At 44.6% G+C, this 15,380-nt stretch overlaps 1 protein-coding gene across 3 annotated transcripts; it reads left to right on the top strand.

Moving 5' to 3' along the window:
* Positions 1-2,377: 2,377 nt before the first annotated feature.
* On the top strand, positions 2,378-7,642 carry LOC122625942 (sodium-dependent nutrient amino acid transporter 1). Of its 3 annotated transcripts, none has more exons than XM_043806003.1 (6): positions 2,378-2,625; positions 4,443-4,912; positions 5,950-6,181; positions 6,236-6,610; positions 6,669-7,312; positions 7,375-7,642. In XM_043806003.1, exons 2-6 carry the CDS (start codon positions 4,450-4,452, stop codon positions 7,626-7,628), a joined length of 1,968 nt encoding a protein of 655 aa, XP_043661938.1. In that variant the 5' UTR covers positions 2,378-2,625; positions 4,443-4,449; the 3' UTR covers positions 7,629-7,642. The 3 variants fall into 3 exon arrangements, with proteins under 3 accessions (XP_043661938.1, XP_043661939.1, XP_043661940.1); XM_043806004.1 differs by having other exon boundaries at positions 2,378-2,837; XM_043806005.1 differs by having other exon boundaries at positions 2,389-2,486.
* Positions 7,643-15,380: the final 7,738 nt, after the last annotated feature.

Below are 15,380 nucleotides of genomic sequence, written 5' to 3'. Positions count from 1 at the left end.
ATTGTAATTGTCGTGAATTCACCCCGGCAAACAGACCAAATTATACGTAGTGACCAACAGGAGAGGCTAATTAAATGGGGGATAAGAAACCCGAAACTCAGAAATACTGAAACAGAATTAAATTGTAACTAGTGAGTTTCATAAAAAACTCAAAAAAATCAGAAAAAGAGCAACAATTAAAGTGGCAATCAGGCGCAGACAAACGCAACTTACAGAACTCATTAGCTTTTATTAATCGAATCAACTGCATATCCAGCATTGCGAACATTGATGCTAAGTCCTTTATCCAAGCAATTACCAACTGGCCAATTAAAAAGCCACAAGGACACATGCAAAATGGATAATCGCATCGAAATTCATCCATAAACAGACATAGTAAGCCGTCAACGTCACCGCGTGTGCGTGCATTAAAAATTAATTACATTTTAAATGGCAAAAAGATTTAATTTTCGCCGGGGGACTGTCCGCCTATCCCATCGCTATCCCATTGCTATCCCATGGCTCTTAATTGAAAAGTAAAATAGATGTCATTGCTGTAATTCATTTGGGATGGAATGCGATTTAGGGCACTATAGCCAATGCCCAGCACTTGGCCAGCATCGTTGAGATTTTAATTGAATTGTTGGGATCAATACGCCCACGCACCAAAGTTGCTCGCATGGAAATTGTGTAAATTTGTTGCGGTCAATTTTGCGTGTTAATGCCAGTAAAAACCGAAAATTGTTCGCCACTGCCATCTTGCCGTCTCTTTCTGTGGTGCTCGCCGCCTCTCTTTCTAAATTCGAGCCGCAGTTGGTAAACGAACCGCAGCAACCAAGTGTCGAAAATTTGCATCCAATTAAAATGTTTGCTCTAACACACGAGCTCTTACTTTCATGACCAAAATGCAGTGGGGCGTTCGTTTGGATGCCGCCGACCAAAAACTTCAATTGGGTAGTTACTTCGTGTGAGAACAATAAACGCATTCTGCTTTCTTATCAAAACCAGGTCCGACAGAAATTTTTCGTTGCTTTGAAGTGTAAACATTTCTGGGATATATTGACCACTTCTTTGGGAAATATCGATTCTTGGAAAGGTCGGAATCGGCAATAAAAGTCTTATTATTCGAGTGTTATTAAAGTATAATAACACTCGTACCGTTGACCTTGAGCTAAAAATAGAATTCGGTCTTCCACACAGAACTCAAGCACACATATCCAGATACAGTCATGATAAGAATAGTTATTGCTATGAAAGTTCGACCGCTAGTTACAATTCTATATACCAATACTCGTAGGAGTTTTTAAGAAAGCGTATATAGTGTATATATTTGACCAAGATCATTAGCCGAGTTAAGCTAGCCATATCCGTCCGTATGCCACGTTAAGATCCCTGGTACTATAGCGTCGAGACCAAATCCAACTATCAAATTCAATGTTATCGAGGTACTACATTATTCTTGGTAAGTCACCAAACGGACAACAAATGCATATATTTTTAATTGCATGCAGTCTATCGAATATCTGATATCCGGTTGAGTCTTGTATTCACACACACTTGCACTTACATACTTGCCCTTATAACTCATAAAACAGATAATGATATCCTAAAAATCCAGAAAAGTGAGATAATTAATGCAGAGAGATAAAATAACGTAATTAAACTTGTGGTATACAATATAGACAACTGAAATATCGGTAAAATACAAAAAAAAAATTAAAAAATGGTTCAAACGTGTGGGCGTGACAGTTTTGGGGGATTTGCGGGAGTAAGTTGGGCGTGGTCAAAATGTTTTTACTGATGGAAAAGGCAACCAAATAATATAACGAAAATAAAGTTTTGGTCGGAAACAAACTGGCGTACGACTATGTCTCTGATCACGTATATATGTACATATGCTTTATATGGTAGGAAACGCTTCCTTCTACCTTGTCAATACTTTTAAAAGAAAGAACCCTTTACTCTACGAGAAACGGGCGTAAAAACGAGTGCACAAGTTCGTCGCTAACTATTGGAAGACATGTAATAAAAGATAATAAAAGCAGGTAGCACAATAAACAAGAATTAAACATGCTTAAATAATTACTTTTGCTAACTAAATATTTACAATATAGCTGAAACATTATGGATTATGTCACCGACTCTTCAAAGAAAACACTGCAAAGCACGTTTGCACAGAAAAAACACTGGGTTCAAAAGTGCTACGCGCAGGCGGACCCATAATGGCTTAATTTTCATAATTTCACTTACCTTGGCTTATGTCAAGTATAACGGACAGCTCCCCAAAACACCGCCTAACTTGTTTTTGGTTTTTTTTGTATTTCTCGGCGTTTTCGAGTTATTTCTTTGTTTGTTTTTATTCCGAATACGAACGCCTGAAGCGCCGCTGGGCGAAAAGAGCTGCTCAGTTGGGTTTTGACGTTCGCGGTGAGCGGTTCGCTTGGTTACTTAAGTGGAAGTCAATTATTCAGCAGCGCAGAGTGACTGCAAAATAGATGGAAAATCAAGTTTGAATAAATAAAATTAAGTTTTTGGCCGCGACAGTGATTTTTTAAGGGAAAATAAAGCCGAAAATGCTACAGTTTCTAGATCATCTGAGAACCCAGTTCTGAACAAAAGATAACACCGGCAGAAAGTGTAGCAAAAGTAATAAAACAAGTTGGCAAAACCTACTTTTTTTGTGTTGAGTCAAGGAATCCCAAAGATAAATACCCGAAATGAGTCTGTCGTAAAAGTCGCGTGCTTGAAGTACAAACAACATAATGTGATCTAGGGAAACAAGAAGTATCCATAAATACGGTGACGTATACCTATGCTGAACTTACCCAAAACATTTTCAATGGCTAAAGAAGTGATGTGTAGGTGAAGGTTTCTCCACTCCCCGTGCTTTTCGCTTCGTTGCAAAACCCTTACTTGCGCTGTATCTTTATTGACACCCTAAAGATTCTAATTGCATGTCTGCAAACTATACGACGCCCGTTTGGCAGATAAGTGAGGTGGTGAGAGGAAAAGATACTTTTGCCAGAGAGCATCCGAGCGGCATAACTTCATTACACTTGAAATTCGTATCACCCAGTCACACTTTTTTATGCAACAAATTGCAGCCCGATCGCAGCAGTCAAAGTGTTTAGACAAAGAGCTGTCAGCGCCACAAAAGCGCCTCGGGTGCAATTAAATAATTGACTCTTGCCAATATAAAATAATAAAAACCCATTTAGAACGTGTGGCGCTATTGGGCTTTATCGCCCCACCAAAACACCGAAGCCACGAAGACCTCCCACAAAAAAAAAACGGGGAACGTGCTATCGAGTTTTGTGGCGCGTTCTTCGCGCTTTGTTTTGTTTGGTTTGTTTGGGCCAAGTTGGCGGGTAATTGCAGCCTGCACGTCACTTTTGACTTTTTTGTAATGCCCTGTTGCAAGTTGCTCGTGCACATTTACTTTCCATTGTTGCGACGAGAACAATCGGCGACGCAGCTGCGCATGCGCAACACTCAAAATGGCAAGGCACAATCTAGAGGCATCCAAGAGGTACACAAGTAGGGGACCCAACTCAACTCAGGGGTCGATGAGGCAATACCCTAGCTATTTTGGTTCCTAATTATAATTTCGACTGCCTGGAATTCCCGAGATATTATCTGATTCAGCAGTCTCTCCAAAAGTGCTTAGCTTCTCGCATAATTGTTCCTGTGAGTCATGAATATCCATATCAATCGCACCTAAAAACTGTCTGTAAATGCTTGTTAACTGGTTTCTGCGATAACAAGGCCAATGTCTTTATTGTCAACTGGTTTTTAATCAGGAAGAGGATAGCACAAGTGCCTTGTTAAATATTTCACTTTCAAAAGTGCACATCTAAAAACAGCCTTATTGAGCCGTTCTGACTTCATCTAGCTTTATTTGTATGAAAGTTTGGCAAAACTCAAGACAAACTCAACCTGAGAAATGCCTCCTTATGCGGCAATAAATCAATCTGAAATCCGATATTGCGGGAAAGTGGCTGTCCCGCATCGGAAACAAATGAGCAAGCGAGGTGCCCAAAGGTGATATGGTGTTATGAATGGGGCCCAAATGGCAAAAAGCCAAACGCTTGGAGACCTTTCCCTGAAACTGGAAACTGGTTTTGCCCTGGGGCTTGGCAGCCAAATTGCCAGCGTTTGCCCTGCTGCAGTTACCAGTTCGATGCAGATTTGGCTGCATCAAGGCGTCGACTGCAGCGCCACCTCTCCATTGTTATGTAATGTGTAATCGTCTAAGTCAGTGGGTCAGTGACTTGCCATCTTGTATCCGACTCTGTCTTTGTCTTTTTCCTTTACGTCCTTTACGTTGTCGTTGTCGTTGTCTTTGTCCCACTGAGCCGGTAAGCGATCGTGATTGCTGTCCGTCTATGGCCGTAATTGGTAACCTTAAGTTGGGGCGGCCTAAGTTGAAGGTTAATGAAACCACACTTCTGATTGATTTGCAGCTGCAACATGGAAACCGCAATCAATAACAATAACAACAATGACAACGGGTACATGAACCAGGCGTATGTGGGTTCCCTGAATGCCTCAACCATCTCCATACCAGGGGCATACAAGCCGAATGAGTCCTCCAATGGCAAGAAGCGGGTCTCTGAAGGATCAGGCTCAGCTCCAGCACCAGGACCTGGCGACAGCCCGCCTGAAGTGGAAGCTGGCCAGCAGGGCAAGCAGCGCGAAAGTTGGAACAACGACATCGAGTTCCTCATGTCCTGCATCGCACTGAGCGTGGGTCTGGGCAACGTGTGGAGGTTCCCCTTCACCGCGCTGGAAAACGGAGGAGGGGCCTTCGTGATACCCTACCTGATCGTCCTGATTCTGGTGGGCAAGCCCGTGTACTACTTGGAAATGCTGCTCGGCCAGTTCTCGAGCCGCGGCAGTGTGAAGGTCTACGACTTTTCACCCATCATGAGAGGTGAGTTGGCTTAGTTTGCGGTAACTAAATCACTCTTTAATCTGATACTAATGATCCATAAATGACATCGTAAAACAAGTTTGGGCCTAATTAAAGAGATTTCGTTATTTGGCTTAACTAGTTTTTATACCCGTTACTCGTAGAGTAAAATATACTAATTCGTTGAAAAGTATTAACAGCAGAAGAAGCTTTCGACATATAAATATATATTCTTGATCAGATCAATAGCGAGTCGATCTGCATGTCGTCTGTCGTCCGTCTGTCGTCTGTCCGTCTGTCCGTCGTCGTCTGTCGTCTGTCTTCGTATGAACGTCAGATCTCAGAACTACAAAGTAGACAGTTGAGATTAAGCATACTGACTCCTGAGACATAGACGCAGCGCAAGTTTGTCGATTCATGTTGCCACGCCACTCTAACGCCACAAACGCCCAAACTGCCACGCCCACACTTTTGAAAAATGTTTTGATATTTTTCATTTTTATTAGTCTTATAATTTCTATCGATTTGCCAAAAACTTTTTGCCACGCCCACTCTAGCGCCCACAAACCGCCCAAAGCTGCTACGCCCACACTTTTGAAAATGTTTTGATATTTTTTCATTTTTGTATTAGTCTTCTAACTTTCTATCGCTTTGCCAAAAACTTTTTGCCACGCCCACTCTAGCGCCCACAAATCGCCAAAAACTGTCAGTGCTGAAGACTCCTTCGCACTTTCACTAGCTGAGTAACGGGTATCAGATAGTCGGGGAACTCGACTATAGCGTTCTCTCTTGTTTCAACTAGTTATTTTATTCAAAGTAACCACAGTATAGACAAAGATGAAAATGTAATTAATGTTAGCTTATAGTAATGCGTTGCTTATGTAACATTCGAAAAATGTAGTTATAAGCACCATACTGATTACTAATAAGATTTTACTTTGAAGCGGAACTCTGATGCAAACAAAACAAAACGCATCTGTATTCAGTTATTGCTCTAGTTTTATTAAAGAGTCCGAAATATTTGCGATCAAAAATCAATCAATATCTCCCCCAACCAGGCATTGGATATGGACAGGTCCTGGCCACAGCCATCGTTACCACCTACTACGCCACCTTAATGGCGCTCACCCTGCGCTACTTCGTGGACTCCTTCTTCCCGACCTTGCCGTGGAGCTACTGCCGCGAGGAGTGGGGCGCAGAATGCCTGGACTCGGGACCGCAGGAGGCCAGCAGAGCCACCAGCTTGGCCGGGTCGGGAGTGCGGACCACCTCGGCGGAGTTCTATTTCACGTGAGTGGGCAGCCGGCAGATGGCAGGATGCGGCACTCATTCAATCTCCCACAGGAACGTCATTCTGCGCGAGAAGGCGAGCATCGATGATGGCATCGGATATCCCAGCTGGAGCCTGGCGCTGGCGCTGGCAGTGGCCTGGATCGTCATCGCAGGGATTATGTTCAAAGGCGTGAAGAGCTCGGGCAAGGCCTCCTACTTCCTGGCCCTCTTTCCCTACGCGGTGATGCTGATACTCCTGGTGAGGGCACTCAGCTTGCCGGGCGCCTTCGACGGCGTCCTGTACTTCCTGCGGCCCCAGTGGCACAAGCTCCTGGAACCGCAGGTCTGGTACGCCGCCGTCACCCAGGTCTTCTTCTCACTGGCCATCTGCTTCGGGAACATCATCATGTACGCCTCGTACAACCGCTTCGGCCACAACATTTACAGGTGAGTTGAGATGTGCGGTCCTTCTCCGGAGTTCTTTACCAGAGTTCCTGCTCCGCAGGGACGCCAATATCGTGACCACGCTGGACACCTTCACCTCCCTCCTGTCCGGTGTGATTATCTTTGGGATTCTGGGCAACCTGGCGTACGAGAACAACACCACCGACATCGCTAGTGTGGTCAATGGTGGTCCGGGCCTGGCTTTCATATCCTACCCAGATGCCATTGCCAAGTTTAAGTGGCTGCCGCAACTGTTCTCGGTGCTGTTCTTCCTCATGCTCTTCGTCCTGGGCATCGGCAGCAATGTGGGCATGGCCTCCTGCCTGTCCACCGTGATCAAGGATCAGTTCGGACACCTGAAGAACTGGACTGTGGTGGTTGGTATAGCCATTGTAGGGTACTTTCTGGGCCTTATGTACGTCACACCGGGCGGCCAGTTCTTGCTCAACCTGGTCGACTACTTTGGAGTCACCTTTGTGGCCCTGGTGCTGGCCATCTTCGAGCTGGTGACCATTGCCTGGATCTACGGGGTGAAGCGACTCTGCCGGGACGTGGAGTTCATGATTGGCGTCAAGACCTCGCTGTACTACCGCATCTGCTGGGCGGTCGTCACTCCTCTGCTTATGCTCACCATTCTCATCTACACCTTGGTGCTGTACGAGCCCCTCAAGTACAAGAATTACACCTACCAATCGGGTGTTTACGGTAAGCAGGGAGATTGACCCCGCCACTGGATATCCTGGCTAATAAAATCGTTACTCTTTCAGTCTTCGGGTGGTGCCTCAGTGCCCTCGGAGTGGGTCAGGTGTTCTTCTGGGCCATTCCCGCCGTGCGGAAGCAGCCCGCGCACTTGGGTCTCTGGGCCCGCATCCGCAAAGCCTTTGAGCCACTGCCCAACTGGGGACCCACCGACCCGCAGACCCTCAAGCGGTACCAACTGTTCGTCCAGGAGGGCAACGCCAACGCCCTCTTCCGGCGCAGCAGTATCTGGCACAAAATCTATGACAATATCTTCGGTTAGAATTGAATTAGCAATAAAACTATATACCATTTAATGCCGCCGACTCCGTCGCTTTACGAGGTCACGGGATCTGCGGATGCTGTGGATGCTGCGACTACAGCAGAACCCTTTTATAATAAAAACCAGTCCCTGCCCCGGGCTTAAGTGCCAAATTAAATGGCAGTTGGAGTTGCCCTGGGGCGATCATAAGACCTTCATGCGCCATATCCCCAGATATGACATGGCTCAAACGTGAGGGAACTTAAGCGAAAGGAGTAGACAAAATGTCCCGAAACTTATTGTTAGTGTGTAATTTCTACAAAATATTTTATTATGTCTTATTTGTTGTGGAACAAATCTCAGATATCAGAGATTAATTCCTTAAAAGCTTCAACCTCACTAAATCCATTCGAATTATGGAGAGAAAAGCGTAATTTCCCCACTATCGATTTTATGCCAAATTGTAAACTTTCCACCGAGCTTCCTGTATCTCAAGAGTATCTTTTTGTGTCGTCCTGGCATCTCTAGTGAGTGCTGGCAACTGGCGGAACTATAAAAGACAAGACAATTGCAGCTGGAGGCACTGGCTCCACCCGTTTCAGTCCCCTTTCGCAACCCTCGTGTGTGTGCGAGTATGCCATCGCACTGATTATGCCATAAAGGGTGGAAAGTTCTGATTTTATGATTGAAAGAAAAAGTTCCTCGAAATGTGTGTGCTCGGAGGCACGGAGGCACGGAGGCACGGAGGCACGGAGGCACTTCCGCGTAACATGGGGCGCAAAGTATTAAAGTAATTTGTAGAAGACAAACAAGGGGATACCCTGGCCGCCTGCTGTGCGGATGAGCAGGAATGTTGTCAAATGACAAGCAGAGCGAAGTATTTGAAAGCCGTACGTACTATACAGGAGCAATAAATTAAGCAGTGGATCGTGGTATATATCGTAGATATATATCCGCAGAACACCTACGACTGCATCCTTAATGAAGATGTCTGCTGGCCTGGACAGTGGGCGCTTTGTCCTGTCGGCAGCTGGGTGTGCGTAATTGCACTGATAAAACGCAGTTAAGCGGCATAAAGAGCCTCTCACTTACGCTGTCATGAACACACGGCGTATGCGCAACGCCCGAGCGGAAAGCCAATGCATTTCGAGTTATTTGTCAAGCCATTGTGTCATGTTAATGCGTTTTTAATGGCAAACTGGAACACTCGCACACTCGCACACTGGCACACTCGCACACTCGGCTTTGTGCTTTTCGCTCAAGTGGTTGGTTGGCCGAGGGTCTGTCCATCCAACTTAATTTCATTGTTTTCCAGGACAAGTCAAACATAACGAGACATTATGGCCGCGTCAACGGTTCGTATGCGTAATGGAAATTTATATAACCGGAATGCTGGCGTTCCATCGTCCGAATGCCACAGCAACCATTATTGAGTGTAAGCGGAATTAATTTGTGTATAAGCGAGCCACTGATTTTGCACAAAAAGGACTGTGAATTGCTTTTAAAAATATTGCTGTTGAGACAGCAACCAATAAAAGCATTGATTTATGATGGACGAGCATATAAATAAAATGTACACAAATAAAATTCCTCACGTTCCCAGGAAGGTCTCCTATTGAATACTACTTTGAAATAATTTTAAAATTATTTTACAATCCACTGCAGGATTTTTCGAACGCAATCACTTGGTTTTAATTATATATGAGAGGCTGGCCAATCTCCATTGGCAATTAAAGTCTGAGTTTTCTCCTGGCTAGCAGCGTTTTAAGGAGGATAAATTATGAGTGAGCTAGTTAAAGTTTTTTAAAGCCCACGCAGCTTCAGTAGAACATTTAAGGCTAGGCTGGTGGATAGAACCCCTGCCAAAGCCGGATTGAAAGCAAATATGTGGCTTTATTATAATTTACGTTTGTTATTGCAGGGATGCGATGATTTATGGCCACATTATGGCAACGCAAAATCATAGCCAAGCAGTTCATTGCACGAATATGGGCGAAATCACAACAATGCCGGCGGAAACCCAAAAGGTGGGCGAATAAATCAGCCAGCCGAAGTTGAGCGGCAGACGCAAACAGAAAATGACAGCCCAGGTACACGGCGTTTACCTTTCACGCACATTTCCCCAAAGTAATCAACGCACTGGCCGCAGACAAAGGCTCGGATTGCCGGCCTCCTGGCCCGTTTTGGCCACTGATAGGATCCTCCGGGCCGGAGGACGCCAGTTGCCACTTGTCGGATGCGGAACGCTTCCAGGAGGAAGGGCCGCAATGGCTGCGATTTAATGGGCCAACAGCGGGGAGACTGCTACTTAGGCGCACATTAACTTTTGGCCTTTTGTTGGCCAAGAACGCTTTGTCTGCCGACCCCGCGACCCTCTTTTATCTCGAGGCAATGACTTGACTAGACACAGCTGCTATTATTTCTCTTTGTTTATTTTGCCGGGCCCAAATGCTGAATTGTTTAAATTATTTAAATAAATTAGACTACATTCTTTGGCAGCCCAAACAGATTGCCAGTGATTTGGTTTGAGTGCCATTTAGCTGGATTTGTTTTGCACCTTTGGGTTCCTTCCGCCGAAGTTTTCGCCACGGGGTGCATTCTTGTCTCAATGTTGTAAAAATTTACAGCCGAGCTTTATTCGCCACAAATGTCTTGAAATTGTGCTCAACATAAAAATGCTGGTCCAAATGCTTCTGGAGAGATTCTCTTGGCCCTAATCGCTAAGCAATTGCCGCAAATTTCCATTTAAATTGGTCAAATTCTTTTTATTGTATTAAGCACTTGAACAAAAAAGCTAGCTGGAATATAAGCTACAAAAAATGTTAATAACACATCTGCATCAAACCAATTTTCTAAACAATTTAACTTATGTCTTTCTGAAAAGTGTTACAAATTAATTTCCGCTCAATTAAATTGGTTATGTAGTTTTGTTTCATTAATAACAAGAGAGAACGCTATAGTCGAGTTCCCCGACTATCTGATACCCGTTACTCAGCTAGTGAAAGTGCGAAGGAGTCTTCAGCACTGACAGTTTTTGGCGGTTTGTGGGCGCTAGAGTGGGCGTGGCAAAAAGTTTTTTGGCAAATCGATAGAAATTTAGAAGACTAATACAAAAATCCCAAAATATCAAAACATTTTTTAAAAGTGTGGGCGTAGCAGCTTTGGGCGGTTTGTGGGCGTTAGAGTGGGCGTGGCAAAAAGTTGTTTGGCAAATCGTTAGAAATTTATAAGACTAATACAAAAATGAAAAAATATCAAAACATTTTTCAAAAGTGTGGGCGTGGCAGTTTTGCGCGGTTTGTGGGCGTTAGAGTGGGCGTGGCAACATGAATCGACAAACTTGCGCTGCGTCTATCTCTCTGGAGTCTGTATGCTTTCTCTCAACTTTCTAGCTTCTATAGTTGCTGAGATCTCGACTTTCATACGGACGGACAGACAGACGGACAGACAGACGGACAGACGGACAGACGGACGGACAGACGGACGGACAGACGGACATGGCCAGATCGACTCGGCTACTGATCCTGATCAAGAATATATATACTTTATATGGTCGAAAACGCTTCCTTCTGCCTGTTACATACTTTTCAACGAATCTAGTATACCCTTTTACTCTACGAGTAACGGGTATAAAAACGCAAAAATGTGCGAAAATGGAGGTGAAAATGAAACTTGTTGTTAGCTATACTCTCTCTATAATAATTTGGTTTTTGAAATAGTATTAGTCTAAAGTTTGGTACGAATTGGTAGCAAAGGCTGATTTCTACGTTTAACTAGGATACCCTTCGCCGTAAGAGTAAGGGGTATAAATATTATTAATATGTAAGAAGAACTTTTCTTGCCAAAAAGAGCATTAAATCGATGTCTCTTTACTTTGGCTTCACCAATACCAAGCAGTTTTTAATCAATTACGAAATGACGCAAAAATGAACTGTACCTAATTAAAAATCGTTGAGCAGCAGACGCTCTATATTCAATAAAATCTAATTAATTAATTTTTTGGCGACAACTTGCAGCCACTTTTTGCGCTCAAGTGGAGCGGCAAAGTTACGGACGGATACGAAAAAGTCCGTACAGTCCGTAGACAGGCATTCCATCAAACGTTGCCTAGGCGAAGGACACGGCGGTGGGACTCGGCTACCTGAACGGTTTGTTATGTCGATGGTCGACGATTCGAAGTCTGGATGTCAACTACAACCACCACGGCACACCATCGTATCTGCCTATTTGCAAGTGCATGTGTACGAGTGTGTATTCGAATCTGTAGTTTTTGGCTTGCCATATTGTGTGTATCATATTTATGACAGTCTGTCAATGGCAGGAGCAGGAGCAGGAGCAGGAGCAGGAGCAGAAGCAGGAGCCCGGCGAAGGCAAACAAATCATTGGGCAGACAATGTATATATGTACATATGTCTGTGCACGGATACTTTCATGTCCTGGCTCGAGCATTTTTATTGTTCGCTTGAGTGGCCGCTCTTGAGCCATCGATTGGCCATTTGACGTGGAGTGGCTTCGATTTTAGTTGCTGCTTATAGGGCCAATTAAAGCGTAAGAATTAAATGCTAAAATCGTAATATCGCGTGCTTGAACGTAGCATACCTTGTGGGGCACAAGCACTCTCTGGATGGGATTTGTTTATGGGCTGTCGGTTTTTGCCGCCCGTTGCCGCTTTGCTGCTCTGCTGCTTTGCTGCTTTGCTGCTTTTAAGTTATTTATAATTATTTCAGCAAGCCACAAGCTCAAAAACAGCGCAGAGAATAGAGAGACAGGCGAATGACAAAAACCTTGACAACTTTGCAGTTTTGCCAAAGTTTTATGATAAGTTTTTCATCACAAGACGCCAGGCATGTCGTGCCAAGAAACCAAACAGACATTAGGCCACCAGTCTGGAACGGGAAAGGGAAAGGGAATGGGAACGGGAATGGCGATGGGAATGGGAATGGGATTGTGAATGGGTATGTGTATGAAAGGAGGGGTTCTGCCAGTGCAAAAACCGACATCACAATGGCTGACTGTCATCCCGGCCTGCACCATGGGTCAAAATGTACCACCAACTGGCACGCCACGGGACGCAAACTACGGCTGCTCGGGCATCCCGGTTCAAGTTACATGGACAGCCCATTAAATTGCCAAGTCATTTACGGAGTTTCGGCACTGGAGGTGCTCCGTGGCCATGGCAACCACCTTTGGCGCAATTAAGAAGAAATACCTTTGCTCAGACGAATGTCTTCATCCTCGAGGAAAACAGATACAATAAATTAAGTGCAGCAATCTTGTCCGCGTAAAACGTAGTCTCTGGGTAAAAGCACTCGAAAGATTAAATATAATAGAGCAATAAAGTCTTATATTTGAATCTGTTAAGTAATTCATCATCAGCGTTTTACCCGATTATAAACCAGATCTCCTCAACCCCTCTGATTAAATCCGATTTCCGCCGCAATCATACAAACTGTTTCAGGGAGAACGGCATGTTTTCGCAGAACGTATTTGCTTTTAATGACCTGCACCCACAGTGCCCACGCCCACATTCAGGAATCAGAATCAGATGCGACAGGCAAGGACGAAGGATGAAAAGCCTGGAATGGCGGACTGAAGAGCGGTCTGGAGCAGTGAAAAGAAATGTCGCCGGATGTCGTCATCGCAACGACAACGACAACGACAACGTCAGCGGCTGGTCCGCAGGAAAATGGGAAAGCCACAGATGGCAGCTGGCAGGAAAAAAGGAAAGGCACCAAACTTCGTGACGAACTTCATGGACTTGTTAAACACGTGTAGTTGGCACAGCAGTCGGCAGTCAGGTTCAACCGATTCAACAGCGGGAACTTTAAGCTATGCTCGTTAATTAGGAGTCGGAAATCAAATTACTGCCCGAGATTTCACCGAACTTAAGCTTGGGCTAATTTAATCGCAGGGAAATTCGGAAAATGTCCGCCGGCACTTGAGAAACCCTTTCAAATGGTCCACTATTAAAACTTTGACGCGTGCATCAAATCTTTCCATCTAAATGGGCCAACTTCCCAGTCAAGTGGATTTATCTCTCAGCAAATAAAGTTGCCAGCGAGTCTTGGCACTGCCCGAGGAAGATGTCAGTTACCCGTAACCCGTAACTATGTCTTGGTCTTAAGCGCCTCCCGAGCTCTGGGCCATCATTTCTAGTACATTAAGCCCTGGCTGAAAACTGCCGTCTCGAGTCGAAAAGTTGGGGAGCATCCATACTCTCATCCACATAAACATTAACATTCATGCGTGCAGAGGGCCGGAAATGTTTATTAGATTTAACCGCAGCCCGCTCACCATGTCGTATGCGCAATGTCCTGCTGACCTTGCGTGGTTTACGCTCTCATCAAAATTACAATGGCTCCGCTTGGGGGAGCTGGTCGACAATCGAGATCAGGTGCGAGTCCCCCGCTTTCAGCAGGGCCCTTTTTGCGTCATCACTCAATTTATCATCTGGCGTGGAGGGACTGAAATGAAATGTTTTCGCATTTTATTTTTCGGCTTTTTTGCCAGCTTGCTCCCGGGGAAATGTCAATTTAAGCCGGGGTTTGTCTTAATTATGTGAGATGTTTTTTCGACTCTCGCCCAGGAATTTATTTATTTAAGCAATGACAACAGCAAGGAAATGGCTTTTTGCATCGAATTACAATGATGTTCTGGTGAATTATCTGTGAAATTGATTGATGATGGTGTCGCAGCCAGATGAATAGAGACTCCTTGAATTTATGTGCTGTCACCTGGTGAATCAGGCAAATCATTTACTTAACACAAACCACAACAGACAATGAAACAACACCGAAAAGGAGGCGATAACCACTTCGGTGGTTTCCTATTGAACTCAAAACGGAGTTGAATTCCTAAATCTTTAGCCAAATATGCTTCAGTAACTACTGTGCTTTAAGAACTATCATTTCCATTGACTTTAAATTGGAATATCTGCAGCAAACAAAAAGATCAATCAACACACAAATGTGCAAAATATTTGTAGTTTTTTCTAAGGCTAAACACATTGGATTCTCGTTAAGGGCCCTTTGGCATTCCCATTCATCATTTAAATCCATTCATACAAAAAATAGTCAGAAGCAAATGCCCGACAACATAACGTTACAAATGATTTCCGAAGGGTTTCGCGGCAATGATACGAAAACATTTAAATTAAATGAAAACAATGTTTTCCGTCCGATTGCAAATCCATGGGAAAAGCCCCAAGATAACCAAACAGCAAGAACAAACAGCAAGCTGAGGACTAAACCAAAGCAAACAGGCAAAGTGAAGGCCACACAAAGGGGGAAATGGGTGAAATGGGCGAAGTGGGCAAAGTGGGCGGAGCAACCGCAGAAACAATTTATTATTTGCAAATTCCCACTCCCGAAAAGCGGAGCAGAGTGCCAATATGCAGGTTTTGCTTTACGAACTTCAATAAATAATGAAACCGGTAAGCAGGTGGTCGAAGATGCTAAAAGTTAAGAGCTGTGGCTCCGGCCCAGTCTGTCCAAATGACCACAATATTGACTGGATCCGGGCCAGCAAACAAATCTGAATGGACTGGCTGTCAGGATGCCAAGATATTTGAGCAGCAAAAGCACAGGGCACACAGATGGGTGCTTCATTCGTCATCTCGGAGGTCAAAGGGTAGGCTCGAATTTAAGCTGCGAAAGCTGCCACTTCTTGTGCAATTTCCCAATCACATCCAACCATTCAACTGGCCAGTGGCCAGAATCCGAGCTGCACGCGAAATCCACGGCCAATGTTCCATGGGACCACTGACCTTTTCTG

Source organism: Drosophila teissieri, chromosome 2L (assembly GCF_016746235.2).
Source record: "Drosophila teissieri strain GT53w chromosome 2L, Prin_Dtei_1.1, whole genome shotgun sequence".
NCBI classification, from domain to species: Eukaryota; Metazoa; Arthropoda; class Insecta; order Diptera; family Drosophilidae; genus Drosophila; species Drosophila teissieri.
Note: the sequence above shows the minus strand (reverse complement) of the source record. Positions and strands in the feature narration are given on the sequence as shown.

Coding starts and splice junctions, on each gene's coding strand:
- LOC122625942 (XM_043806003.1), top strand. CDS start 4,450: ATGGAAACCGCAATCAATAACAATAACAACAATGACAACGGGTACATG. Junction 6,611..6,668: donor TTCGGCCACAACATTTACAG/GTGAGTTGAGAT, acceptor CCTGCTCCGCAG/GGACGCCAATATCGTGACCA. Junction 7,313..7,374: donor CTACCAATCGGGTGTTTACG/GTAAGCAGGGAG, acceptor TTACTCTTTCAG/TCTTCGGGTGGTGCCTCAGT.